A 26,643-nucleotide genomic window follows, 5' to 3' on the forward strand; every position below is an offset into this window, starting at 1 on the left:
AAGTTAAATTACCATTCCCTTAATTAAGTCAGAAAACTGAAAATACTTGGCAAATTTAAGGAAAAAAGCAAAAGAAAAAAAGATTTTTACACAACTATTTCAATGCAGGAAGGTGAAAGGAGGAAAATGCACACAAACAAATGGCTTTTAAGTGTGGAGTGAGGAAAGACATAAAAGGAATTAGAAACAATTATAAGACATGCACCTCAATTTTACGGCCCTCAACCACCGTGCCGTGTAATTTCTCCCTCGCCCTGTCCGCATCAGCACTATTTTCGAAAGTTACGAACCCGAATCCCTGCATGCATCGGGAAAAGGGGAAAACATGCACATCATTATAATGAAATACATATCACAGTATGAGATTGACATCAGCACAAGTCAGCAATACCACTCTAAATTCACTTTTTACTTTTGTCCATGCATGTTTCTTGAAAAATAAAATGAAATTATAAAACACAATAAGCAACTGGCCAAACAAAACTAAAAAGTTACTCGGGCGTGATTTTAGTAAATCCATTGTCCGGTTGTTGTCATTCTTGTATTTTGATTTTTTGACCAGTTAGTAAAACACTGTGTTGACAGCCAGGATACTCCAACTTAAAAGGTATTTAAATAATCATGCAACATATACTCCAGAACTGAAGAAAATGGATAAGGCTGAACTAGTAGCCTCATTCAATTACAATCATGCAGTTCAAAGACATTTCCATAGCTGTGTCAAAAATAATTCTCTAGTGCAGGTATTTACTCCCACTTATGACTCAAGGCAGGCGGTCAAAAAGTGGATAAGGTACATTTAAATAAAGCACTCACCATAACAGCAGATCAGCTAAGACAGGTTTCAGAACCAGGCATTAATCATGGAGTTTCTCCTGTCCTCATCTGTCTTAAAAGTCCAGTTTAGCTGTTAAGGTCATGCCTGTGCACGAGGGTCAATAGATCAGCTGACACCAAGTTCATATACCTATGCAATAGTACAGGAAAAAGTCCTTCACACTCCTAGTTCCCCCAGAGCAAGCACCAAGCCAGTGACGGACACATACATGAAGCCATTTGGATGAAAAATAGACCTTCTGGGGAAAAAGTGTGCATGTGCGCGTGTGGGTACAGAAAAAAAGGTGCTCAACAGAACATTATCAGACTCCGACTTCATATAAAAAAAAAAAAAGAGAGATATGATAGGATGGACTGCACTTACAGTAACAGATTTCTGCAAAATCCACTGCTACATTGAGTACTTCACATAAAGGACAGTTAAACAAGCATACTCACCACAACTGTAGATGTTCAAGTCAGTCTGACACCACATCAAAATGCGGGGAATCATTCCAATGATAAATGCCCACATAGCCACCTTGACTTTGAGAGCTCTCAGACATTCCCTGAACAGCACCACCCATTTCCTGTGCTATGAACTTCAAAAAGAAGCACAGTATAAAGGGGGGCACAGGCAGCTTTACTTACCAGTAAACCCTGTGGTCGTTGGGGGCCCGCAACCACAGCAAATGATCTTATCTTGACATTTTGTAACGTCTGTCAAACCAATATAAGCCAATACAATCTTGTATACTTAATAAACCAGCTGGGTAATAACTTATTTATAGCTCCTTTAAAATTCAAAGATATCTCCTATCCTATCAAGTAACAGGCAATTCCATTAAATATTTGACCACTAACAGTGTCCCTAGCTTAAACCCTACTGGTGGACGTTCTTTCCACTAAAACTAATAGCCATCTTTAGGTACCTGCAATACCTGTGGCTGCAGGGGGGCCCTTAATCATCCTTGACTGTGCGTATGTGGGGGGGGGTCACAAAAGCTGTTGCTGTTTGGGGAAAATGAAGAGAAAAATGCATTAATTTCCTTATTATGCTCTTTAACCTTAACAGGGTTGTGTTATGACCCTAATAGGATAAAGCTAATGATAAACACGAGCAAGGTAAACACTAGAGAGATCACTCAGTGCAAACCTTGGATTTTAAGAACTGATGCTTCCAGTTTTCAGGGATGTTTTCTTTCTGGAAATTTTATGGCAGAACACCAGCTACTAAAACTCTCAACTTCTCTGCTTTAGAATTCAGCCAGTGCCATAAACAGTAGTAGAATAAAAGCTCAAAATCAGAAACATGTCTTAATTATTCTAATTCACTTAAAAAGTTAATAGAATAACACCTTTGACAACATGCATTTTTTGGACAATAAAAACTATAAAACTCTGTCTGGATTTATTGATTGTATGTAATCCTGAATGATTTATCAGCGAATCAAACTTTTTATGATGGAGAGAGCAAAATTATGAGCAAAATGTGTGAAATCAGTGACAGCGACAGGTATGCATTATTCCTCAATGAGGTAAATAAAAGTGGGTTACCCCTGCTGCTGTTTGATGAGTGCTAAACAGCAGTCTCTGTGCAACACTGGTACTGCCACACCAGATCAATGTATTGCTACTTGCTGAAATAAATATGAAACTGGTATTGTTACGGCTTGTATGCGTCTAAAAATATCACTGATTTTTATCTGTGCACACACCAAATAATGCCAGGACATGTACATTATTCTAGTGGGTATCAGTAAAAAAATGCAGATAAGTAATTTCATTTATTTGACAATTGTTAACTGGGAAAGTCCGACTGGGTCAAACACCCATTTTCAGCGGAGGCCCGGGGAGAAAAGCTCCACAACAGCAAAACATCAAGAATATACAGAGCATTACATTTAATTTTCAAAGGTATGGCATAAAAAACACATCACAGACCATTTAGACACTTAGATCTTCTAGAGGTACAGTGGCCCCCACTCCCCAGACTGCATAAATGGATTCAGGGAGCTCCCTTAATCATCCTAGACTGGTGGGGGGGTCCCACAAAAGCTACTATTGGTTGGAGACAAAATGTAATAATTGCCAGATTACATTCTTTAACCTGAAGAGGGCTATGATACGACCCTATTAAGATAAAGCTGATAATCATCTCTGCTCTCATATTCTAAAACCAGCCCTGCTCAGATGTGTTTACAGAAAGCTGCTGTAGGTTATATGGGGGGGGGGGGTGTGCTGTAGACTGTGTGGTTATTGCTTCTTTAAATTTTCAGTCAAACTTTACTGGTGTGCACAGGAGGCCGTTACAGCTTGTGTTTGGGTTGAAGAGTGTAGTCATTGCTTCTTTTACTTTTCTCGCAGACATCAGAGGTGTACAAAGGTTATTATAGCTTGTGTAGGGGCAGTATCCTGTGGCAAAACCTGCTCGGGATCTAGAGTATAAAGGTAAATTATAATGCTTGGCAAATGTATGCACGGAGCTCCAAGTAGCAGCCTCTAAAATGTCTTTGGTAGCCACTCCTCGTAGAAAAGCTGTGGTAGTGTCTGTAGCTCTTGTAGAGTGAGGCCTGATGTTTTCTGGAGTTTTCTTTCCATGGTAGGAGTAACAAAATCTAATGCAATTTCCTATCCACTTAGATATTGTCTGTTTTGAAATTGCTTTCCCTTCCATTCCTGTTGCATATGCTACCAGTAGCTGGTCAGTTTTTCTATTGCTCTTGGTCCTGTCCAGGTAGTAGCGTAATTGTCTGTGTACATCCAAGGTATGCAACAGTCTTTCTCCCCTGTTCTGTGGATTGGGGAAGCATGTAGGTAGGTGGATAGCCTGATTTAAAGATACTCTGGAGACCACCTTAGGCATAAAAGTAGGATTTGTTCTCATGGACACTATCTTGATGGAAGATCAGAAAGGGCTGTACTGCCATTAATGCCTGTAGCTCAGAAACCCTTCTTGCTGAAGTGATTGCCAGCAGGAAAGCAGTTTTCCATGATAAGTATTGCAATTCTGCTGTTGCTGCTGGTTCGAAAAGGAGGAAGTGTCAATTTTTCTAGCACAAAGTTCAAGTCCCATGCTGGTAATGGTGGCTTCCTAGGAGGCTTTACATTTTTAATTCCTCTCAGAAACTGCCTGAGCAGAGGATGTGAGAAGACTGGAGGATCCAAGTCGTATTCTGCTGAAATAGCTGATGCATGAATCTTAATGGAAGAGTAGGACAGGCCTTTGTGGAATAGCTCTGCCAAGTATTCCAGGATGTTGGCTATGTTTACCAGTGACACATCTTCCCCTTTAGCAGTACTCCAAATGCGATATCTTTTCCATTTTGCTGAGTAGGTTTTCCTTGTTGAAGGTCTGCGAGCTTCCAAGATAATGTCCTTAACCCTTTGGGATAAATTTGGGTTAATTTGTCTTATGCAATGTTCCAGGCAGTCAGCTGCAGTTTTTTCAGGTTTGGATGCAGGGTGTTGTAGTTGTTCTGAGTTAACAGCAAGGGAACTAGGGGTAAGGGCCACATCTGTTCCCGAGACATGCTCCTCAGTAATGGGTACCAATGTTGCCTTGGCCAATCTGGAGCTATCAGAATGATCCTTGGACGGTCCTCTTTGATCTTCAATAGCACCTTGTGCATCAAAGGAAGTGGTGGGAATGCATATGCTGTCAGATTTTTCCAACTGAAGGATAGGGAGTCCACCTTCCATGCCAGTGGATGGTACGTCCTGGTGCAGAATTTCTTTAATTGGTGATTGTGTGGGGATGCAAATAAGTCTATTTCTGGGAGACCCCATTTTCTTGTTATGGTTTTGAAGATGTCCGGATGCAGCATCCATTCGTGGGCATCCGTGGTAGTCCTGCTTAATATGTCTGCTAGAGTGTTTTCTTTTCCTGGTACAAAGATTGCTTGTAACTTTTCCTGGTACAAAGATTGCTTGTAACTGAATGTTGTAACTCAGGGCCACATTCCAGAGGTCCAGGGCCATCCGGCATAGAGGGTACGAATGTGTGCCTCCCTGCTTGTTGATGTACCACATAACTGTGGTGTTGTCTGTCCTTATCATCAATTGGCCTTGTCGAAGAAATGGCTTGAAAGTCTGAATTGCCAATTTTACTGCCAGCATTTCCTTTAGGTTTATGTGTAGGTGCAGCTGCTCTTGAGTCCATAAACCTTGTATGCATTTGTCCATCATGTGGGCCCCCCAACCGAGGTCTGAGGCGTCCGTTGTGATGGTTTGGCTTGGTTGAGTGCTGTGGAAGGGCAATCCTTCGTTTGATTGACAGGCCTGAGCCCACCAGTGGAATTCTTGCTTCAGGCATGGAATTATTGGAATCTGAGTTTCTAGGCTGTGCTTGTGCTGAGACCATAAATTCATTAGGTACCACTGTAGCTTTCTCATGTGCAGTCTGGCATGTGGGACCAATATTATGCAGGATGCCATGAAGCCCAATGCCTGCAGGACTTTTCTTGCTGTTAGATGGTTCTGCTTTGTTAATGCCAAGAAGTAGAGAGGGAATTGCTCCTGTTTTTCTACTGTTAGGAATGCCATTTGTTTGGATGTGTCCAGCTCCGCACCCAAAAAGGTCATCTTTTGGGATGGTATCAGCCTTGACTTTTTTATATTGACTGTGTATCCCAGGGCTTGTAGAAGGTAAATGACTCTTTTCAAGTCTTCTGCTAGCTTGTTTTTGTTGTCCGCTTCAGGCAATCGTCCAGGTAAGGGTAGATTTGGATTCCCTGAAGCCTGCAATGAGCGATTACTGATGCCAGGCATTTCGTGAACACTCTGGGCGCAGTAGATAAGCCAAAGGGCAATGCTGAGAATTGATAATGCTCTGATCCTGCAAGAAATCTGAGGTATCTTCTGCAATTTGGTCGTATGGGGACGTGCAGGTATGCCTCCTTGAGATCTAGAGTAACCAGCCAAGACTCCTTGCCCAGCATGGGAAGAAGCTGCTGTAGGGTCAGCATTTTGAATTTTGGAACAATGAGGAATGTGTTTAAAGCAGACAGATCGAGAATAGGTCTCCATTTGCTTTCTTTCCTTGGTACTAGGAAGAGTCTGGAGTAAAAGCCCTTTCCTTGCTCCATATATGGTACCTTTTCCACAGCTCATTTTTAATTGATTTACTTGTTTTAGAGCTTCTGCCTTTTGATTTGGAGGTAGGTTTGGCATTCCTCTCTTTCCTGGTAGAGTATGGAAATGAAACCTGTAACCTTGGTCTATAGTTTGCAAAATCCACTTGTCTGTTGTGATGTGATGCCAGTTCTTTGAAAATAAAGCTAGCTTTCCGCCTAAGGGTGCTGCTAGTTGTTCCCTGGTAGGCGGTGCCAGAGCCAAGTCACTGTGATTGTCCTGTTGTAGTGGTGGTGGCTGCGTTTGTGCCTCGCTGGTTGTTACCCTGCCACTGGCGTCCCCTGTAGGCACCCCTGGATTGGTTTCTGCCTCTTGAACGCCTATTCCTGCCTCTCTGTGCTTTGGAGGAGTCTGGAAAGGACCAATTCTTGGAGGGCCAATTCCTGCTAAACCTTGGAGGTTGGACCTGTAAGAAATCTTTCACTGTTTGGACAGATTTTGCCTTCTCTTCCATCTTCTTCAGCACCTGTTGTGCAGGAGAACCAAACAAATTGATCTTGTCCATGGGAGCATCTAATAGTTTTGATTTGACATGGTCCGTAAGGCCTGCTCTTTTAACCATGCATGCCTTCTGATAACTGTGCCAGTCATGGCTGATCTAAAGGAAGCCTCCAGTGCATCATAGCCGCATTTTAAAGAATGGTTACTAACTTGCTGAATGTTATGTACCATTTCCTGAACATATTTCTTATCTAAAGGTTCTTCAGAGGACAGTTTTTTAGTTAACTGGTCTAGCATAAATTCTTGATATTGGATCATATGAAATTGACAGTTCAAGGCCCTAGCTGACAGAGTAGCAGAAGTGTAAACTTTTTTACCCCATCTCTCTAAGGACCTGGATTCCCTTTCAGAGGGAGGGATTTTTGGCAGAGGTAGTTGCTACAGCCTTAGGCCCCTGGGAGATGGTCTCGGGATCTGCAAAAGGAGCCTTGTATAAATGGTGATGTGTGTCCAGGACCCTGTAGAACCTATCGGGCTTAGCAGGGGCCGGAGGTAATGAATCAGGAGCAGTACAAGCATCATTAAATGCATCATCTACAACAGAAAGAACTGGAGGTATAGCTAAAGGCCTATGTTGTGGTAAATGCAAAAAGGTTCTAAACCTTTTCCTGGAGTCTGAAAAATCTTGGCCCTGCCAGTGAAATTGTTCCCTCATAGCATGCAAGGTTTCCCCAAAGGAAAATTCCTCAGGCGGAGAGGCAGAAGGGATGGACTCTTCTGCATCAGAGTCTTCATAAGGGGAAAAAGGAGCCTCTGGAGGGTCTGTATTATCTGAATCAGAGGAATCATCTGTGGAAACTGGCTCAGGGGGCTCTGCTCTAGGCCTCTTCTCTGGAGGTGGGTGAGAGGCCCTGTCTGGGTGAGGTTGGGATCCCCGGATTAAAGAAATGAGATCCTCTGCTAGAGTAAGCATTTGGGAACTGGAGCTGGGCCTGTGAGAGGGGGTCTTAACAGGCACAGATTTAGTAGCTTTAGCTGCTTTAGCCCTGGCAAAGGCCTTAATGGACATGGCTGCAGGAGGCCTAGCAGCTCCACGTGCAGGGGTTGAAATATCCAAGGGAATAGTGTCAGATAATTCCTGAGAAACCACAACTGCAGGTTGGATTTCAGAAGCCGATTCCACCAGGTATGAAGAGGCCTCAGTAGAAGGTATGTTTTCGGCTGAAGGAAGAACCGCTTGCTCGGTTTCAGCCGAAACAGAGACACTCGCGGTTGGCTTAACCGCGGTTTCGGCCGAAACCGCGGACCGCGAGTGTCGGTCCTTTTCGCGCTTTTGGATATTTGTGAAGTCGGAGGGTCCGACGGCATAATATAAGCAAAATCAGAGCTGAAAAACTGCTCAGCAAATTCCGACCGACGTCTAAGCGTCCGTCGGTTAAAAGAAGCACAGGCTAGACAAGCTGCTACGTCGTGGTGTGGGCCTAAACAAGGTAAGCAGTAAGAGTGGAAATCTTTATGAGGTATTTGTTTCCCACAAGTTAAACAGTTATTCACTTTTTCTGACATCGGCTGAGGCAAGAAAGAGTCCCCAACGGGGTACTTAGCTTTTTAGAAGTCTTCGGTAGTAGTAATCTCTGGTTCTGACCGACCGGCACTTGCGAACAGCTTCTGCTTCGGGCACCACGCGGCAAGAAAGACTGAGGAAAATGGCATCGGCTGATGCCTTTATACCCGAGTAACTGCAGCTATGACGTCGGGTGAAGTGCGACACCATCCGAAGCCAGACCCAGACTTTGGAATCCGGCCGACCGAAGGGCTGCCTGACGACAGGACAACCCATTTGTAAGGACTGCAGATGCATCCTTGAAGGACATCAAAGTAGAATACATTACTGTAATTGTTTTTTCACTTTCCTCACAATTGCCTTAATCATAACTTCTGTTCAAGCCATCACTGATGAAAAGATTGTGCAAAAAAAAAAAACTTTAAAATGCATTTCAGAGCATATACACAGTTAAGGCTTACTGAAAAAGCTGAAGAGTAAAGCAAAATGTGAGAAAAGGAAAAAAAAAAGTATGTGCACGGTGTGGGAGCTCAAGATGGGAGGAAACAATAGGGGAGGACTAGACGGGGTGTGTATGGGGGGGGGGTTGAGGGGGCTGAAACAGTAGGCCTTGGGATCCATTTCACCCAAGTCCAAACCTCCACATAGAGTTGTTGTAATGTATCACTGTTTCACGTAAATGCCAGCAACTGTAAATCTCCCTTTGTGAGATGGGCCAACATAGTGTGGTACACAGACCTGTTGTAATGTAATAGTATTGTAGCTACAGGTCAGTCTGTGCATACTACATCTAAAAGTTTGCAGTATGAACTAAAATGTTGCTTAGAATGGGTGGCAGTGACAGGGTGATACTTATGACGAAGTGCTGGGGGGGGGGCAGTGCCCATGCCATCTTTGGTTCTTTTTCTCTGCATGTGTCTCTGTATGCATACAAACATATACTAGCTTTTTACGACTGAGGCGGACAACCAATGTACTAATGTAGTGCACCAAGTAGGCTAAAATGTCTCTGCTGCCCTCAGGGAAATGCAGAGGGAACACCTCTCCAGAAAAGGAAAATTCCCCTCTCCAGAACAAAAGCTGATTAGCTGGGGTTGGAGGGAGCAAGCCTAAATTGAATCGGTAATCTTGAGCAAACATCTATTGTTATGGCACATCGGCTCACACAGCTGCATTGTTCATCACAAGGATTACTACTGCAGGATCAATCATAACATGTGAAATAAGTATTGAGACAGTAAACCCAGTCCCGGTTATGAAGGTCAGCATACAAAACCTACAGCACTGCAGTGTCAAATTCACAAATGGATGACCACATCACTGCTTCACAAGTACTTTCTACGGAGACATTCCTAAAAAGGCTGGTCTATATTACAAGACTGAATGCTTAGGTGATAGAACACCTAAACACCGAACTTGTAATATCGAAAGCAAAAAACAGCGAACGGCCAATTTAACGCAGGGAAAGATTTCCCTTGGCAATTCAGCGGATTTTGTCATTTTGTATACTGTAGAGCGATCTCAGAGTTTGTATATTTAGTTAGGGGGTGGGGGGCACATCCCCACACTTAATCTGGGTGTAAAGTCCCCCCCCCCTGTGGCTAACTGATGTGTTTTCCTGCAGCGTTGGATGTTTCTTGGTTTAATATTACAAGTCTGATGTTTAGGTGTTCGATCACCTAAGCATTTAATCTTGTAATATAGACGCAAAAAGGCTACTGTTGTACATTATGCCCTCGTAAAGTATCACAATCTAGATACTTGTACAGTTTTACTAAGCCGGACAAAAAAAGGCAAGACAGCTCTGGCACAAAAATACAAAAAGCCAGCCAATTTACCTGAAAACCTTTATCCTGTTTTCAATGTCCCATAAGGTTTAAAATCTCTTTTTTTTTTTTTTTGGGGGGGGGGGGGGTGATAATGGAAGATGAGTAACCTGACTTAGTGACACTTCTGAGAATGCTTCTGGCATGAATGGCTAACTGACAAGGGCATCTGTGTCTTTTTGGAAGGCCAGGGAAGGCACAATGAACTTCAAAGGCAACAGTTCCAAAATCCTCCTTGCTGATGAAATGGACATTAAAAGGAGCAAGAGTCAGCTTTCCTTAAACATTCAAGTATCAAGGCAGAGGGCACTGGCTTCCATACTGTCAAATACAGAACATTTCAAAAACTATCAGTGAGGGCAGAGCTATTAATGGGGGCTCCAATGGCAAGCTAACTGACTGCTTACTTGTGCATCTTAACTGATGCATTACAATGGCTTCTATCAAGTACAGCTGAAAGGATACTCTGAGATGTCTTCTTCAAAACACAGCATGTGAGTTGACACTTCTGCCAAATCTGTATAAAAAAAGAAGTTATGTACTCACCATAACGTTCCATGTTTGTTGTCCTTATCTCACCTTTCCTTCTTGCTGTTTGGGTTCACGGCAGATTCTCAGCTCCAACCTAGCCATATACTATAGCTCGAGAGCTTTTACTGGATCGAAGCAAGCCCTATCCCAGCATGCCTAGCGGTAGTTACCCAGATCTCGTTTGTGATAATCCAACACTAGACCATATAAATAGACAAGCGATATACTCTACATATCCGATGACACCTACATGTAAAGGTGCGATCCCTCCACAATAGTAAAAGTACTAGACTGAGACTACCCATAAGGTATGGCATAAAGGAAACCCAGCCAGTATAGCCAATAAAACAAGGGATTCCTCTCAATCCTCCAGGAAGGGGGAAGGAGGGGGGGATGCAAGGAGGAAGGCGAGATGAAGGACAACAAACATGGAACGTTATGCTGAGTACATAACTTCTTTATGTTATGTTGTCCATATCTATACGTTCTTGCTGTTTGCAGTCCCGGCACCTGATTCTTGGGTGGCTCACTGGAAAAAACTCTTTAGGATCGTGGAACCAAAGGATGCCCTGTTTCGGGAGGCCACATCTACTTTATAATGAATGATAAAGGTATGAGGATTAGCCCATGCACCTGCTGCGAACAGCAAATCCAAAGGCAAGAGAGGTAGATAAGGCCCATGTTGAGTGCCCTTTAATTTTCCCTGGACGTTTTTGATTATGCAACTCGTAGACATTCTATAGCGTCTGAAAGCTATTTTGATAAAGTCACCTTTGAGACCGCACAACCTCTTATTTTCCGCAAAAGATATGAACAATTGATCAGATTTTCTAAATTCCTTGGTCCTGTGTAAATAGAAACGCAACTGTCTATGAATGTCCAACTGATGAAGCTTATACTCTGCCTTGTTGCCATGATTGGGGAAGAACACAGGAAGCTCTATGGATTGATTCAAATTGTAGTGAGAACATACCTTGGGTAAGGAGGACTGGTTGGTTCTGGGAGAAACCCGATCTTTATAGAAAATCAAGTATGGGGGACGAATAGCTAAGGCCTGTAATTCTGAAACCCTTCCAGCTGAAAAGGGCTGCCTGACGACAGGACAACCCATTTGTAGGGACTGCAGATGCATCCTTGAAGGACATCATACCTTGGGTAAGGAGGACTGGTTGGTTCTGGGAGAAACCCGATCTTTATAGAAAATCAAGTATGGGGGACGAATAGCTAAGGCCTGTAATTCGGAAACCCTTCCAGCTGAGGTAATTGCAACCAAGAAAAGGGTCTTCCAAGACAGAAATTTGAGCGGACAAGAAGCAGATGGTTCAAAGGGAGGAAGGAAGAGAGCGTCTAAAACTAAATTTAGATTCTGGAGGGGGGGGGGGTTCTCTTATCAGAGGTCTTAATAGGGTAGTACCTCTTAGGAATGCCTTGCATAAGCTATGGGACATACTGGAACCCATTTCTCCCATATAGAAATTTGAAATGGCAGCTAACTGAACTCGGATAGTAGCTGCAGCTGCTCCTTGGTCAAAGGTTTCAGCAAGAAATTCAATAATCTTTGAAATGGGAGCAGTAAAGGGATCAACCTGACTTTTGTCTGCCCAACAAGAGAACCTCTTCCATTTACTAAAAGTCTCCTAGTAGTGGGCTTATGGGAGGAAATCAAAATGTGTTGAACTGCTGGAGAAACATCGGGAAGCCTGGCTAAGACCAGAAGTCGTGAAACCAAGCTGTGAGCTTGAGAGTTTGAATAGAAGGATGGAGAGCCCCTGACTGATTTCTCAAAAGATCTGGCACTGGGTCCAGGATCCAAGGCTCCCCTTGCAGGTGAGGCCAAAGGAATGGATGAAAGAGTTTAGTATACACTGTCTTTTCAAACTGTTGCTTACATTATTAGCGTGAATAAAAAGCTGCAAAAATTATATGACACAAAGTATTAACTTAGAAATAATATAAAATGCTGAGAAATTAGAAAAACAGTAAGTGTGCTGGCAAGCATACATAGCTTAGAGTTTGGCATCCATGTAAAAAAAAATATGTTATTGAGAAACAAAGTTTGTAAACTAGCTACGTAGATGGCAGTTGAAAGTACACTGAAGTAACTTCAAGCAAGATAAAGCTGGAACACAAGCAAGATAGTGCTGGAACACTAAGTTTCAGATAATGCAAGACTGAATTTCCTGGAGCAAAGAATCAAAGACAAATCATAAATTAGAAGAACAAAGAAAAACTGTTATACAAAGAAAAAACTGTATTACATCAGACTTTGAAAAAAATACCAGACCTTCTGGTATAAATGTAACTGTGCATTAACCCAGCTTTGGGAATTTGCTGCAGAGAGCGGACATATTTGTATTGCTTGCTTGTAGAACCAAAATGAGAAAATAATAGTATAGCCTATCAACTGAAACATTTGTCTCCATTTATTTATTGTACTCAGTACAATACAGTAATAAGACTAGTTAATTGCAATAAATAGCTAAATGAACTGCGGTATGCTTGCATGCAAAGGCAAGTAACAAAGAAAAGTACAGTTTTGTACCTACCATAAATGTAGATGTCCGATAGGTATGCATCTGCAGTCCTAACATATGGGTTGTCCTGCCTCAGGCAGCCATTCGGTCGGCCGGATTCCAAAGTCTGGGTCTGGCCTCGGCTGATGTCGCACTTCACCCGACGTACGTCATAGCTGCTGGGGTATAAAGGCATCAGCCAACGCCATTTTCCTCAGTGTTTCTTGCCCCAGATGCCAGGTGCCCTCTAGGAAGGCTAAATTTGGATAAATGCAAATAATTCCAAACAGTAGAAAGCAAAATATATATATACATATATACATACAAACAAATACACCATAATATATCCCCCAGCTAGCTAAAAGAGGGGTAAGTACCCTAGGAATACTACAGAGGGGAAGGAGGGTGGGTAATCCTGACTGCAGATGCATACCTATCGGACATCTACATTTATGGTAGGTACAAAACTGTATTATGTCCTTCAAGGATGCATCTGCAGTCCTAACATATGGGTAGAATACCATAGCCAAACTGGGGGAGGAGGCACTAAGATAAAGATGGTGTAGTTAAGATCCCTTGCAAAACAGCAGTTGCAAAACCTGCTCGGGATCTGGAGTATAAAGGAAGATTATAATGCTTGGCAAATGTATGCACGGAGCTCCAAGTAGCAGCTTCTAAAATGTCTTTGGTAGCCACTCCTCGTAGGAAAGCTGTAGTGGTGGCTGTAGCTCTTGTGGAGTGAGGCCTGATATTTTCAGGAGTTGTCTTTCCATGAAAAGAGTAGCAAAATCTAATGCAATTTCCTATCCATTTTGAGATTGTCTGTTTTGAAATTGCTTTTCCTTGCACTCCTGTTGCATATGCTACCAGAAGCTGGTCAGTTTTTCTGTTGGTCTTAGTTCTGTCCAGATAGTAGCGTAATGGTCTGTGCACATCCAAGGTATGTAGTAGTCTTTCCCCCCTGTTCTGTGGGTTGGGGAAAAATGTAGGTAAATGAATCGCTTGGTTCAGTGATACCCTGGAGACCACTTTTGGCATAAAAGTAGGATTAGTTCTCAGAGACACACAGTCCTGATGGAAGATAAGGAAAGACTGTACTGCCATTAATGCCTGTAACTCAGATACCCTTCTTGCTGAAGTGATTGCTAGCAGAAAAGCAGTTTTTCAAGATAAGAACTGTAAATCTGCTGTTGCTGCTGGTTCAAAAGGGGGAAGTGTTAATTTTTCCAGCACAAAGTTGAGATCCCATGTAGGTAAAGGTAGTTTCCTTGGAGGCTTTACATTTTTGATTCCTCTCAAGAACTGCCTGAGTAGAGGATGAGGGAAGACAGGAGGATCCATGTTGTACTCTGCTGAAATTGCTGATGCATGAATCTTAATGGAGGAGTAGGACAGGCCATTGTGGAACAGTTCTGCTAAGTATTCCAGGATGTGTGCTATGTTTGCCAATGAGACATTTTCTCCCTTTGCTGCACTCCAAATGAGGTACCTTTTCCATTTGGCTGAATAAGTTTTCCTTGTGGAGGGTCTGCGTGCCTCCAGGATAATGTCCTTAACCCTCTGAGATAAATCTGGTTTATTTTGTTTTATGCAATATTCCAAGCAGTTAGCTGCAGTGTTTTCAAATTTGGATGCAGGGTCTTGTAGTTGTTCTGTGTTCGAAGAAAGGGACATAGAGGTAGAGGCCATGAGTGTGTCCGAGACATGCTTCTCAGTAGCAGGTACCAATGTTGCCTTGGCCAGTCTGGAGCTATCAGGATTACCTTTGGCTGTTTCTCTCTGATCTTCAGTAGGACTTTGTACATCAAAGGAAGAGGTGGAAATGCATATGCTGTCAGGTTTTTCCAGCTGAAGGAAAGGGAGTCCACCTTCCAGGCAAGTGGGTGGTATGCTCTTGTGCAGAATTTCTTCAATTGGTGGTTGTGTGGGGAGGCGAACAGGTCTATCTCTGGCATTCCCCATTTCTTTGTTATGGTTTTGAAGATATCTGGATGCAGCATCCATTCGTGAGCATCCGTGGTAGTTCTGCTTAAGGTGTCTGCTAGTGAATTTTCTTTTCCTGGTACAAATCTGGCCTGTAGTTGAATGTTGAGATTCAGGGCCAAATTCCACAGGTCCATTGCCATCCGGCATAGAGGATATGAGTGTGTACCTCCCTGTTTGTTGATGTACCACATGACTGTGGTATTGTCAGTCCTTATCAGCAGGTGGCCTTGTTGAAGGAATGGTCTGAATGCCTGGATTGCATGTTTCACTGCCAGCATCTCCTTTAGATTTATGTGTACATTCAGCTGGTCTTGGGTCCATAGGCCTTGTATACACTTGTCCTCCATGTGTGCCCCCCAGCCTAGGTCTGAGGAGTCCGTGGTGATGATCTGGCTTGGATGTGGTTTTTGGAAAGGCAATCCTCTGTTCATCTGACAGGCCTGAGCCCACCACAGGAATTCTTTTTTCAGGCATGGAATTATTGGAATCTGGGCTTCTAGACTGTGCTTGTGTTGAGACCATACATTCCTTAGGTACCATTGCAACTTTCTCATATGCAGCCTGGCATGTGGGATCAATATTCTGCAGGATGCCATGTAACCCAGGGCTTGCAGGACTTTCCTTGCAGTAAGCTGAGTCTGTGTTGTTAATGTCATGAAATAGACTGGTAGTTGCTTTTGTTTTTCTTCTGTGAGAAAAGACATCTGAGTTGTTGTATCCAGTTCTGCACCCAAAAATGTTATCCTTTGGGATGGTACTAGTCTTGACTTTTGAATGTTGACGGTGTATCCCAAGGCTTGCAACAGTTGTATGACCTTTTCCAAATCTTTTGTTAATTTTGTCTTGTTGTCTGCTTGTATTAGGCAGTCATCCAGGTATGGGTAAATTTGAATTCCCTGAAGCCTGCAATGAGCAATTACTGATGCCAGGCATTTCGTGAATACTCTGGGCGCAGTAGATAAGCCAAAGGGCAATGCTGAGAATTGATAATGCTCTGATCCTGCAAGAAATCTGAGGTGTCTTCTGCAATCTGGTCGTATAGGGACGTGCAGGTATGCCTCCTTGAGATCTAGAGTCACCAGCCAAGACTCCTTGCCCAGCATGGGAAGAAGTTGCTGGAGGGTCAGCATTTTGAATTTTGGAACAATGAGGTATGTGTTCAGTGCGGACAAGTCGAGAATAGGTCTCCATTGATTTTCTTTTCTTGGTACAAGGAAAAGCCTGGAGTAAAATCCTTGGCCTTGTTCCATAGGTGGTACCCTTTCTATAGCTCTCATCCTTAGTAAGTTGTTGATTTGTTTTTGAGCCTCTGTTTTTTGGCTTGGTGGAAGGTTTGGCATTCCTCTCTTTTTTGGTAGAGTTTGGAAGTGAAACCTGTAGCCCTTGTCTATTGTTTGTAAAGTCCATTTGTCTCCTGTAATGCAATGCCAGTTGTCGGAAAATAAGGCTAGCTTTCCGCCCAAGAGTACTTCCAGTTGTTCCCTGGTAGGCGGAACCAGAGCCAAGTCATTGCGTCTGTCCTGTGGAAGTGGTTGTAGTTGCAGCTGTGGCAGCACTTCTCTGGTTGGCAGGTTGCCACTGACGTCCCCTGTAGGCACCCCTAGATTGACCACTGCCTCTTGGGCGTCTATTTCTGCCTCTCTGTGCTCTGGAGGTGTCTGGAAAGGACCAATTCTTCGAAGGCCAATTTCTGCTAAACCTCGGAGGTTGGACCTGTAAGAAATCCTTGACTGTTTGGACAGATTTTGCTTTTTCTTCCACTTTCTTGAGAACCTCCTGTGCAGGGGAGCCAAACAAACTTTGTTTCTCCATAGGAGCATCTAGGAGTTTTGACTTAACATGGTCTGGTAAGGATTGTTCTTTTAACCAGGCATGCCTTCGAATCACTGCTCCAGTCATAGCTGATCTAAAGGAAGCCTCCAGTGCATCATAGCCACATTTTAAAAAATTACTGACCTGCTGAGAGTTATGTACCAAATCCTGAAGGGACTTGCGGTCTATAGGTTCAGGAGAGGACAGTTTTTTATTTAGCTGGTCTAACAAAAATTCCTGGTACTGAATCATGTGGAATTGACAGTTTAAGGCCCTGGCCGAAAGAGTAGCAGATGTATAAACCTTTTTACCCCATCTCTCTAATGCTCTAGATTCCCTTTCAGAGGGAAGAGGGTTTTTGGCAGAGGCAGCTGCGACACCTTTAGGGCCCTGTGAAATGGTTTCTGGGTCTGCAACATGAGCCTTATACAAGTGGTAGTGTGTGTCCGGGACCCTGTAATATCTATCAGGCTTGGCAGGGGCCAGAGGAAGAGAATCAGGGGCAGTACTGGCATCATTATATGCATCAACAACTGATAGTACTGGAGGAATGGCTAAAGGCCTATGTTGTGGTAAGTGTAAAAAAGTCCTTAGCCTTTTCTTGAATCTGAAAAATCCTGGCCCTGCCACTGGAAGTGTTCTCTCATAGAATGTAGGGTCTCCCCAAATGAAAATTCTTCAGGAGGAGAAGCAGAAGGAATGGAGTCTTCTGCATCAGAATCCTCATAAGGAGAATATGGACCTTCCTGATGGTCTGAAATATCTGAGTCATCCGAAGAATAGTCTGTAGAGACAGGTTCAGGGGGTTCAGTCCTAGGCCTCTTATTTGGAGGAGGTTGAGAGGCCCTGTCTGGGTGAGGGTGGGATCCCCTGATCAAAGAAATGAGATCCTCAGCCAGGCTGAGTATCTGGGAACTAGAGGTAGGCCTGTGTGAGGGAGCTTTTGTAGGTAAGGCCTTAGAAGATTTAGCTGCTTTAGCCCTGGAAAAGGCCTTGATAGACATAGAAGCAGGGGGTCTCTAGCAGCCCCACGTGCAGGGGTAGAAATGTCTAAAGGGATAGTGTCTGACAAATCCTGGGTGCCTGCTTCTGTAGCAGAAATTTCAGTAGCAGATTCAGCCATGCTCTGTGAGGCCTCTGTTATCGGAGGCATGCTTTCGGCCGAAGGAAGAACCGTGGACTCTGTTTCAGCCGAAACAGAGACACTCGCGGTTGGCCTAACCGTGGTTTCAGCCGAAACCGCGGACCGCGAGTGTCGGTCCTTTTCCTTGCGCTTTTTAGCTAATTGTGTAGTCGGAGTCTCCGACGGCATTTTATAAGCAAAAGCGGGACCAAAAAACTCCTCTGCAAACTCCGACCGACGTCTAAGCGTCCATCGGTTGAAGGAAGCACAGGCTAGACAAGCTGATACGTCGTGGTCTGGGCCTAAGCAAGGAAGGCAGTAAGAGTGGAAATCCTTATGAGGTATTTGTTTCCCACAAGTTAAACAATTATTTACTTTGTCTGACATCGGCTGAGGCAAGAGAGAGTCCCCAACGGGGTACTTAGCTTTTTTAGAAGTCTTCGGTAGTAGAAATTTCTGGATCTGACCGACCGGCACTTGCGAACAGCGTCTGCTTCGGGCACCGCGCGGCAAGAAAGACTGAGGAAAATGGCGTTGGCTGATGCCTTTATACCTCAGCAGCTATGACGTCGGGTGAAGTGCGACATCAGCTGAGGCCAGACCCAGACTTTGGAATCGGGCCGACCGAAGGGCTGCCTGAGGCAGGACAACCCATATGTTAGGACTGCAGATGCATCCTTGAAGGACATCAGGAAGACAGTACAGAATTCTTCAATGGGAACCATATCTGACTAGGCCAGTAAGGGGCAATGAGGATTAACTTGCAACCAAACGACTGTGCTTTCTGAAGAACCTTGGGGAATAGGGGGAAAACGTGGAAAGGCATAAAGCAGTCCCAGGGACCAACCAAGAACAAGTGCGTACCTGGGTGACTGTCCTGGTGGTGGGACTAGGGCAAAGTAGCTGCTGCATTTGTTGCTGAGGGGGGTGGCAAACAGATCACAGCATGGCTGGCCCCATTTGTGAAAAATCAAGTCTGCAACTTCCTGCTTCAGGGACCACTCGTGGGGCATCAGGATAGCCTTGGCTGAGCTTATCCACTATCACGTTGGATTTCCCCGGGATGTGCTTTGCAACCAGAAAGCATTGGGAAGGCATTGCCAAAAGTACAGTTTTGTACCTACCATAAATGTAGATGTTAGAGTGTATTCACTGCTGCATTCATTACACTTGGGTTATCCTGCCGTCAGGCGGTCCCGCAATTGGCCAGAGTTCCAAAGTCTTGGTCCGGCGTCGAATGCTGTCACTTCTTCCCTAATGTCAGTGCGTCAGTGGTATACAAGATGCAGCCAACGCCATTTTCTTCAGTTTTTCTTGCCCCAGATGTTAGGTGCCCCCAAATAGGTAGGCAATACATATTGCTAATAAAACAGACATAAAAAATAAAAACAATACCTTCAGTTACTTGCAAATACACCACATAGGTTGTATGGAGTAGAAAGGTATAGATAAGTCCCAGCTAAGAAAGTGGGGATGGAGGGAGGGTAACCTGGACTGCAGCAGTGAATACACTCGAACATCTACATTTATGGTAGGTACAAAACTGTACTATGTTCGTGTTTCACTGCTGCAGTCATTGCACTTGGGTTGAATCCCAAAGCTGTGGCTGTGTCTATAAAGGATTTGGGGTGGCTATGAGGCTTGCAGCATTGCAGTAGCAAAGCCAGCTCTGGATTTAGAGTAAAGAGGCAAGTGGTAATACTTGGTAAAGGTGTGCACTGAACTCCAAGTTGCAGCTTCCAAAATATCCTTGGTAGGTACTCCAAGGTAGGCAGGTGAAGTGGCTGTTGCCCTGGTGGGATGTGGCCTAATGTTGCTAGGTACAGTTTTTCCATGCTGTGTGTAGCAGAAGGGCCTGTGCTGTGGGAGGTGCAGAAAAGTCCTAAGTCTTTTCTGGAGTCTGAAAAAATGTTGCTGCCATTGGAACTGTTCTGCATGGCATGCAAAGGTTTCCCCCCAAGAGAATTCTTCTGGTGGGGGAAGCTTGGGGATGATTTCTCTTCGTAGAGAATCTTTAAAAATTGGAAGGGCCTCTGGCTGGGCTTCAGTCCAGTTATGTCTCAGCAGAATCATCAGAGGACACTGGAACGGATAGTGTCCTATCCACTTTGAAATGGTCTGCTTTGAAATAGCCTTTCCCTGTGATCCTGCAGCATATGCTACAAACAATTGCTCAGTTTTCCTGAAAGCTTTTGTTTTGTCCAAGTAGAAGCGTAACTGCCTGCGTATGTCCAATGAGTGCAGAAGTCTCTCCCCTTTATTCTGGGGAGGATAAAATGTTGGCAAGTGAATAGTTTGGTTAAGAGCCACACTGGATACCACATTTGGCATAAATTTGGGGTTTAAAGAAACCCTGTCCTGATGAAAAATGATGAAAGGTTCCACTGCCATTAGTGCCTGTAACTCAGACTCTTCATGCCGAGGTTATTGCCAGAAGCAGAGCAGTTTTCCATGACATTTTAATTCTGCTGAATTGGCTGGCTCAAAAGGAGGTAAAGTTAGTTTTTCCAAGACATAGTTGAGGTCCCAAGTTGGTGTTGGTGCTCTCTGTGGCGGTCTTATGTTTTTAGCCCCTCTGAGGTACTGTTTTAATAATGGATGAGAGAAAATAGGAGGATCTGTGTTGTAATGAGCTGAGATGGCAGATGCGTGGATCTTAATGGATGAAAAGGATAGGCCTTTGTCCAGCATCTCAGTTAAGTATTGTAATATCTGAGGAATATTAGGAACAAGAGGGTCAAAGCTTTGAGCCTGGTTCCAGGCGCAGAATCTCTTCTACTTTTCTGAATAAGATTTCCTGGTGCTGGGCCTCCTGGCCTCCAAAATGACATCCATAACAGCTTTAGGGAGAGGTGTTGGCTGCTTGGCTGGTAAAATCCATGCTGGGCCTTGAGCCAAGTTCTTTAAGACTGGGTACCAGTGCTGGCGTGGCCAGTCTGGGGCAATCAGGATCATTTTTGGCCTGTCTTGTCTGGCTTTTAGGAGTACCTTTGACAGGAGAGGCAGTGGTGGGAAGGCATAAACTTTTAGGGTTTTCCAGCTGAACGAGAGCGCATCCACTTTCCATGCTTGTGTGTGGTAAGTCCTTGTGCAGAATTTCTGTAGTTGGCAGTTCAGAGGGGAGGCAAAAAGATCTATGTCTGGGCACCCCTATTTTTGTGTTATCATGCTGAATACTTGTGGATTTAAATTCCACTCGTGAGGATCCATGATGTTTCTGCTTAATTCATCTACCAGAGTATTTCTCTTTCCTGGCAGGAATTGTGCTTGTAAATGAACTTGATAGGTCAGTGCTGTGTTCCACAAAGTCATGGCTCGTCTGCAGAGGGGATAGGAATGAGTGCCCCCTTTGCTTGTTTATGTACCACATAACTGTGGTGTTGTCGGTCTTTAGCAATAATTGTCCTGGATGCAGAAGGTCCTTGAAAGCTGTTAGGGCATTTTGTACAGCTAGCATCTCTTTTTGATTGATGTGAAGATGCATTTGGGTCTGCGGCCCACATGCCCTGAATGCATTTTCCTGCCATGTGTGCTTCCCAGGTCTAATCCGAAGCATCTGTTACTGTCTGCCTGGCTGTGGGTAGACTGAAAGGCTGTTCCTTGTTGTGGTGACATGCCTGTGCCCACCATCGAAACTCCTGTTGTAGGCAGGGAATAAGTGGTATTACTGTTTCCAAACTGTGACAGTGTTGAGTCCAAACACTTTTTAGGTACCACTGTAATTTCTTCATATGCAGTCTGGCATATGGTATTATTAGTATGCAGGACGCCATGAAGCCCAAGGCCTGCAGAATTTTTCTTGCAGGGAGTTGGGTTTTTGCTGCCATCAATTGAAAGTACTGAGTCAGTTATCTTTACTTGTCTCGCGTGAGATAAGCCATCTGGGCCGTTGTATTTATGCTGTCACCCAGGAATATTATCTCTTGTGAGGGCACTAGTTTTGACTTCTTTTCGTTTACTGTGTACCTTAGGCAAATTAGCAATCTTTTTACAAACGCCAGATGCTTTAGAAAAATGTCCTTGCTCTCTGCTTGAATAAGACAGTCATCCAAGTAGGGATATACTTGAATTCCTTTTTGTCTGCAAAATGCAATTACTGGTGCCAGGCATTTTGTGAAGACCCTGGGCGCAGTAGATAAACCAAAGGGCAGTGCAGAGAATTGATAATGCATTGTGCAAGCTATGAATCTGAGGTATCTTCTGCAATTTTGACTGGGACATGCAGGTATGCCTCTTTGAGGTCCAAAGTAACTAGCCAAGCCTTCTTGCCCAGCATGGGAAGATGTTGCTGTAGTGTCAACATTTTGAATTTCGGAACATCCAGATACGTATTTAGAGTAGCTAGGTCCAGTATGGGTCTCCAGGCTTTGTCCTATCTGAGGACCAAGAAAAGTCTTTAGTAAAATCCTTGTCCTTGTTCCTGTTGTGGCACTTTTTGAATAGCTCTCATGTCCATGAGGGCTGTATTTTGTTTTTGTGCCTCTGCCCATTGATTTTGTGGCAGGTCTGGTATTCCTTTTGGCCTTGGTAGAGTGTGAAAGTGGAACCTGTAACCTTGAGACACAATATCCAGAACCCATTTGTCTTGGGTGATTCTATAACAATTTTGTGAAAAAAGAGCTAGTTTCCCCTCTAAGGGAGCTGCCAAAAGGCAAGTGCTTGGCATGTGAAGGGGGGAGTCATTGGGACTGTTTCCTATGAGGTTGTGACTTTTCTTCTCCTTTTGGGGTTGAAGCACCCCACTGTCGTGGTCTGTAAGAGCCTTGGGGCTGAGATCTGCCTCTTGGGCATCTGTATCTGCCTCTTTGTAGTCTGTCTGACACTGGAAAGGACCAATTTTTAGAAGGCCAATTTCTGCTAAATCGAGGTGGCTGTAACTGTAAGAAATCCTTCACTGTTTGCATAGATTTTGCCTTATCCTCCATTTTCTTTAATACCTCTTCTGCCTTAACACCAAACAAGATATGCTGTAAAGGAGCATCCAATAATTTTGCCTGAACATGATCAGGTAAACCTTGTTCTTTTGACCAAGCATGCCTTTGAATCACAGATCCTGTAACTGCGGCTCTACAAGAAGCCTCTAATGAATCAAAACCACATTGCAGAGTATGTTTTCCCACTTGTTCAGCTGCATGCAATAAATCCTGCATTTCCTTATAGTCAGGACCTTCTGAGCTTGTAAGCATTTTCTGTTTTAACAGAGACATTAAATATTGTTGGTATTTAAGCATGTGGAACTGGCAACTTAAAGCCCTTACTGTTAAAGTTGCAGAAGTGTAAACTTTCTTCCCCCCATCTATCTAATGCTCTAGAATCCCTGTCAGAGGGAACTGGATTTTTTAGCAGTGGAAGCCTTTACCCCTTTGGGACCCTGGGAAATGGTTTCAGGGTCAGCAGCAGGGTTTTTATAAAGAAATCTGAGAGAGTCAGGGACTCTGTAGTACCTATCTGGCTTGACTGGTGCTGGGGGCAAAGAATCAGGGGTTAAACTGGATTCAGAGAACACATCATCCACAATATCTAACACAGGCGGAATAGCAAGGGGCCTGTGCTGAGGCAATAAGAAAATCTCTGAGCCTTTTCTTGGATTCTGAATAATCCTGGCTCTCCCAATGGAAATGCTCCCTCATGGTATGTAAAGTTTCACCAAAAGAGCAATCCTCAGGAGGAGAGGCTGAAGGGATTGATTCTTCAGCATCAGAGTCCTCATAGGGGGGTAAAGAGTATCCCTGGTCTGAAGAGGAATCAGAAGAAATGGAAACCTGGTCAGAGGAATCATAGTCTGTATCCTGCCTAGGCCTTTTATCAGGAGGGGGATGGGAACCCCTGATCAGAGTAATTAAGTCTTCGGCCATTTTAAGCATCTGTTTCGTTAGGCATGGAGGCCTATCCAGGTGAATGCTGTACTTGTTTCTTTTTGTCTTTAATGGAGTTTTAGACTTGGTTGTTGTTTTGATGGTAAGCTGTGAAGGTCTGAAAACACCCTCAGAAGCCGATGCCTGCTCAGTGGCTCCGGACCCATCTGAGGGGTTAATTTCCGTAGGCCCAATACCTTGAGTTTCCAGAGGCCTAGAAATCTCCACGTGGGAGTCGGAGGCGGCCTGTGGCTCTGAGGTAGTGGGTGTCAGGGGCTGCGAAAGTGCTTCACTGAGAACCGGCGACTGGCCTAGAAGAGGCTTCATTGTCAGTTTTGGACTTCGGATGCCTGTCCTTATCTTTGCCTTTGCGTTTTTTGTGTATTCCGGTCATCGGTTGTTCCAACGGCATGGTATAATTGAACCTTCAGCCAAAATAATGGCGTGCAAAATCAATGTTTAATAGTGCACTTGTTAAATCAAGCACAAAACCGACAACTAGTGACGTTGTGGTCTGGGCCTAGGCATGGAATACAGTAAGAATGAAAATCCTTATGAGGTATTTGCTTCCCACAAGAAATGCAATTAACTTTTACTGACAACGGTCTGAGGCAAGAAAAAGTTTCCCCAATGGGGTACTTAGCTTTATTGAAGACTTCGGTTCTGAAATTCAAATTAGAAAATCTCAGGAGTTAGCAGACCGGCACTTGCGAACTGCTTTTGCTTCGGACACCACGCGGCAATAAAGACTGAAGAAAATGGCGTCGGCTGCATCTTATGACGCATTGATGTCAGGGAAGAAGAGACAGCAATCGATGCCAGACCAAGACTTTGGAACTCTGGCCGACTGCGGGACCGCCTGTCAGCAGGATAACCCAAGTGTAATGACTGCAGCAGTGAAACACTAACACCTTGTAGAGCCTCTCGACACAAGAGGTAAGACCTGGTTCCACCTGGTTTGTTGGCGTACCATACTACTGACATATTGCTCGTTTGAAATGTTAGTCCCTGTAGGTAGAGAGTCTTGAAGCGCTTGCAACACCAAGAGCACAGCTCTCATCTCCAGTACATTGATGTGCAAGTGGTAGTCATGTTCCTGCCAAGTCCCTTGAACAGTGTCCCAGATAATGCCACACCCCCACCCTATCTGGGAAACATCCATGGTCACTCTGGCTACAGGTTAGGGGGGGGGGGTTAGAAACGGCCTGCCTTTTGTCACCATAGGGAAGTGAAGCCACCACTCCAGATCCCTTTTGCAGAATTCCCTGATCAGAATCTGATGTGACATGGGTAAATCTTGGAATGACCACTGTGCAAACAGAAGCCACTGTAGAATTCTCATGTGGAAGCGAGCCATAGGGAACAGAATGATTGCTGCTGCCATAGAACCTAGGGCCTTGAGGACAAATCTTGCTTGAATCCGCTTTTGTGTGAACAGCATGACAACTTGGCGACAGATCGTTAATATTCTTTCTTGAGGCACCCTTGTTATCATGGCCCTTGTCTCTAGACCTGCCCCTATAAAGGTAATATATATTGACAAGGCAACAAGGCAGATTTGTCAGTTTACGGTGATCCAAAGTTGAGAACAGCAGAGGAATGTATTCCCTTGCCCTGATAAGCTGATGCTCGGTGGTGGCAGTAAGGAGCCAGTCTAGACATGGAAAGACCCGGAATCCTTGACGCCTCAGGTGAGCAGCAACTACTGCCATGCACTTGGTGAACACCCTGGGGGCTGTGGTAAGACCAAAGGGCAGAGCTCTGAACTGATGGTGACTGGCTCTCAGCTGGAAGCGTAGATATCTCCTTAAAAGTCTGTCCATTTTTATATGGTAGTACACATCCTGGAGATTGACAGAGCACATCCAACTGTCCTGTCCCAGAAAGGAAAGAATGGACTGCAGTGTTACCATTCGGGACTTTGTTTTCTTGACTGATTTGTTCAGCCTGCTGAGATCCAAAATAGGTCTTCAATCCCCTGTTTTCTTTGGAACTAAAAAGAACCTTGAGTAAGTTGCGGATCTGATTTGGTCTGTGGGGACTTCCGGGATGACTCTGTTAGCAACCTTTGAACCTGTAGGTTTGCTTGATCCCGAAGACTGGGTGGAATGTCTGAGATAGAGTACTGTCTTTTTGATGGGGGAAGTAGACAGAAGGAGATATTGTAACCTCCGGATATTATGGACAGTACCCATGTATCTTCTGTGATTGTCTGCCAGGCTTTTGGGTACACCAGGCTTTTGGATAATCCCCCCCTCTCCCCAACTGTCTCCGGAGTCAAGCCTACCTTTAGGAGCACTGGAAGGGCCTACCAGAGAAAATATCTGTTGCCCTGGTTCTACAACCCCCCCCCCCCCCCACTGCGAGGTCAGGATCTTCCGTTATTTCCCCTCTGCCCCTGGGGGAAAATTCTCCACGTGTGTCAGGTGAAGCTCCCTAGGATTTCCGGAACCACATTTTCCTGCTCTTCTGGTCTTTAGGATAAGGCCTAGATGGAGCAGAAAAATGTACTCCCACGGCAGAGAGAGTTATACCATCCTGTTCACACCTGGTAAGAGTCTCTTACCTGAGGCCCAAACAGGGACAAGCCATCAAAGGGGCATTGGTAAAGGAAGACTTGAAGGGCTCCACAAAATGAAAGGTGCATCCAGGAGCGTCTGCGTAAGGCTACCTCTGTGCCTGCCGCCCTGCTCGTCCCATCGGCTGCATAAGAAATGGAGGAGTTAACCACTGAAGTCAAAGTCGCAAGCTGAAAAGCCGCCTTGTCCGATGCTCCTGCAGCTATAGGATCCTGTAAGGCATCTCCTAACTCCTTGAGGAGATCCCTTTAAAACCTTGTAGAGTGGTACAAATAGTTCAGTGACCTGAGTGTAAAGGTCACTGAAAAAAAACATACGCTTCCTGTACCTGTCCATTGTACAAGACTCTATTCGGCAGATGGACAGATGAAGTTTCCACTAATTCCTTCTTGGTGGCTGCTGCCACCACCATAGCATCAACGGGAACACCTTTAGATAAGAAGAGCCTGTCTTCAGGGGCTGTA

General features: G+C 44.4%; 1 protein-coding gene across 9 annotated transcripts in view; it reads right to left on the minus strand.

The window, feature by feature from the left end:
- Positions 1 to 26,643, minus strand: part of RBFOX2 (RNA binding fox-1 homolog 2) — a 2,020,637-nt gene that overhangs the window by 596,990 nt on the left and 1,397,004 nt on the right. For all 9 annotated transcript variants that reach the window (XM_044075312.1, XM_044075315.1, XM_044075291.1 and 6 more), the window contains one exon: positions 206 to 298. In XM_044075312.1, coding sequence (XP_043931247.1) covers positions 206 to 298 — 93 coding nt within the window. The remainder of the gene's footprint in view (positions 1 to 205; positions 299 to 26,643) is intronic.

This window comes from Protopterus annectens, chromosome 1.part1 (genome assembly GCF_019279795.1).
Source record: "Protopterus annectens isolate FY-2018-M chromosome 1.part1, PAN1.0, whole genome shotgun sequence".
Lineage (NCBI taxonomy): Eukaryota > Metazoa > Chordata > Ceratodontiformes > Protopteridae > Protopterus > Protopterus annectens.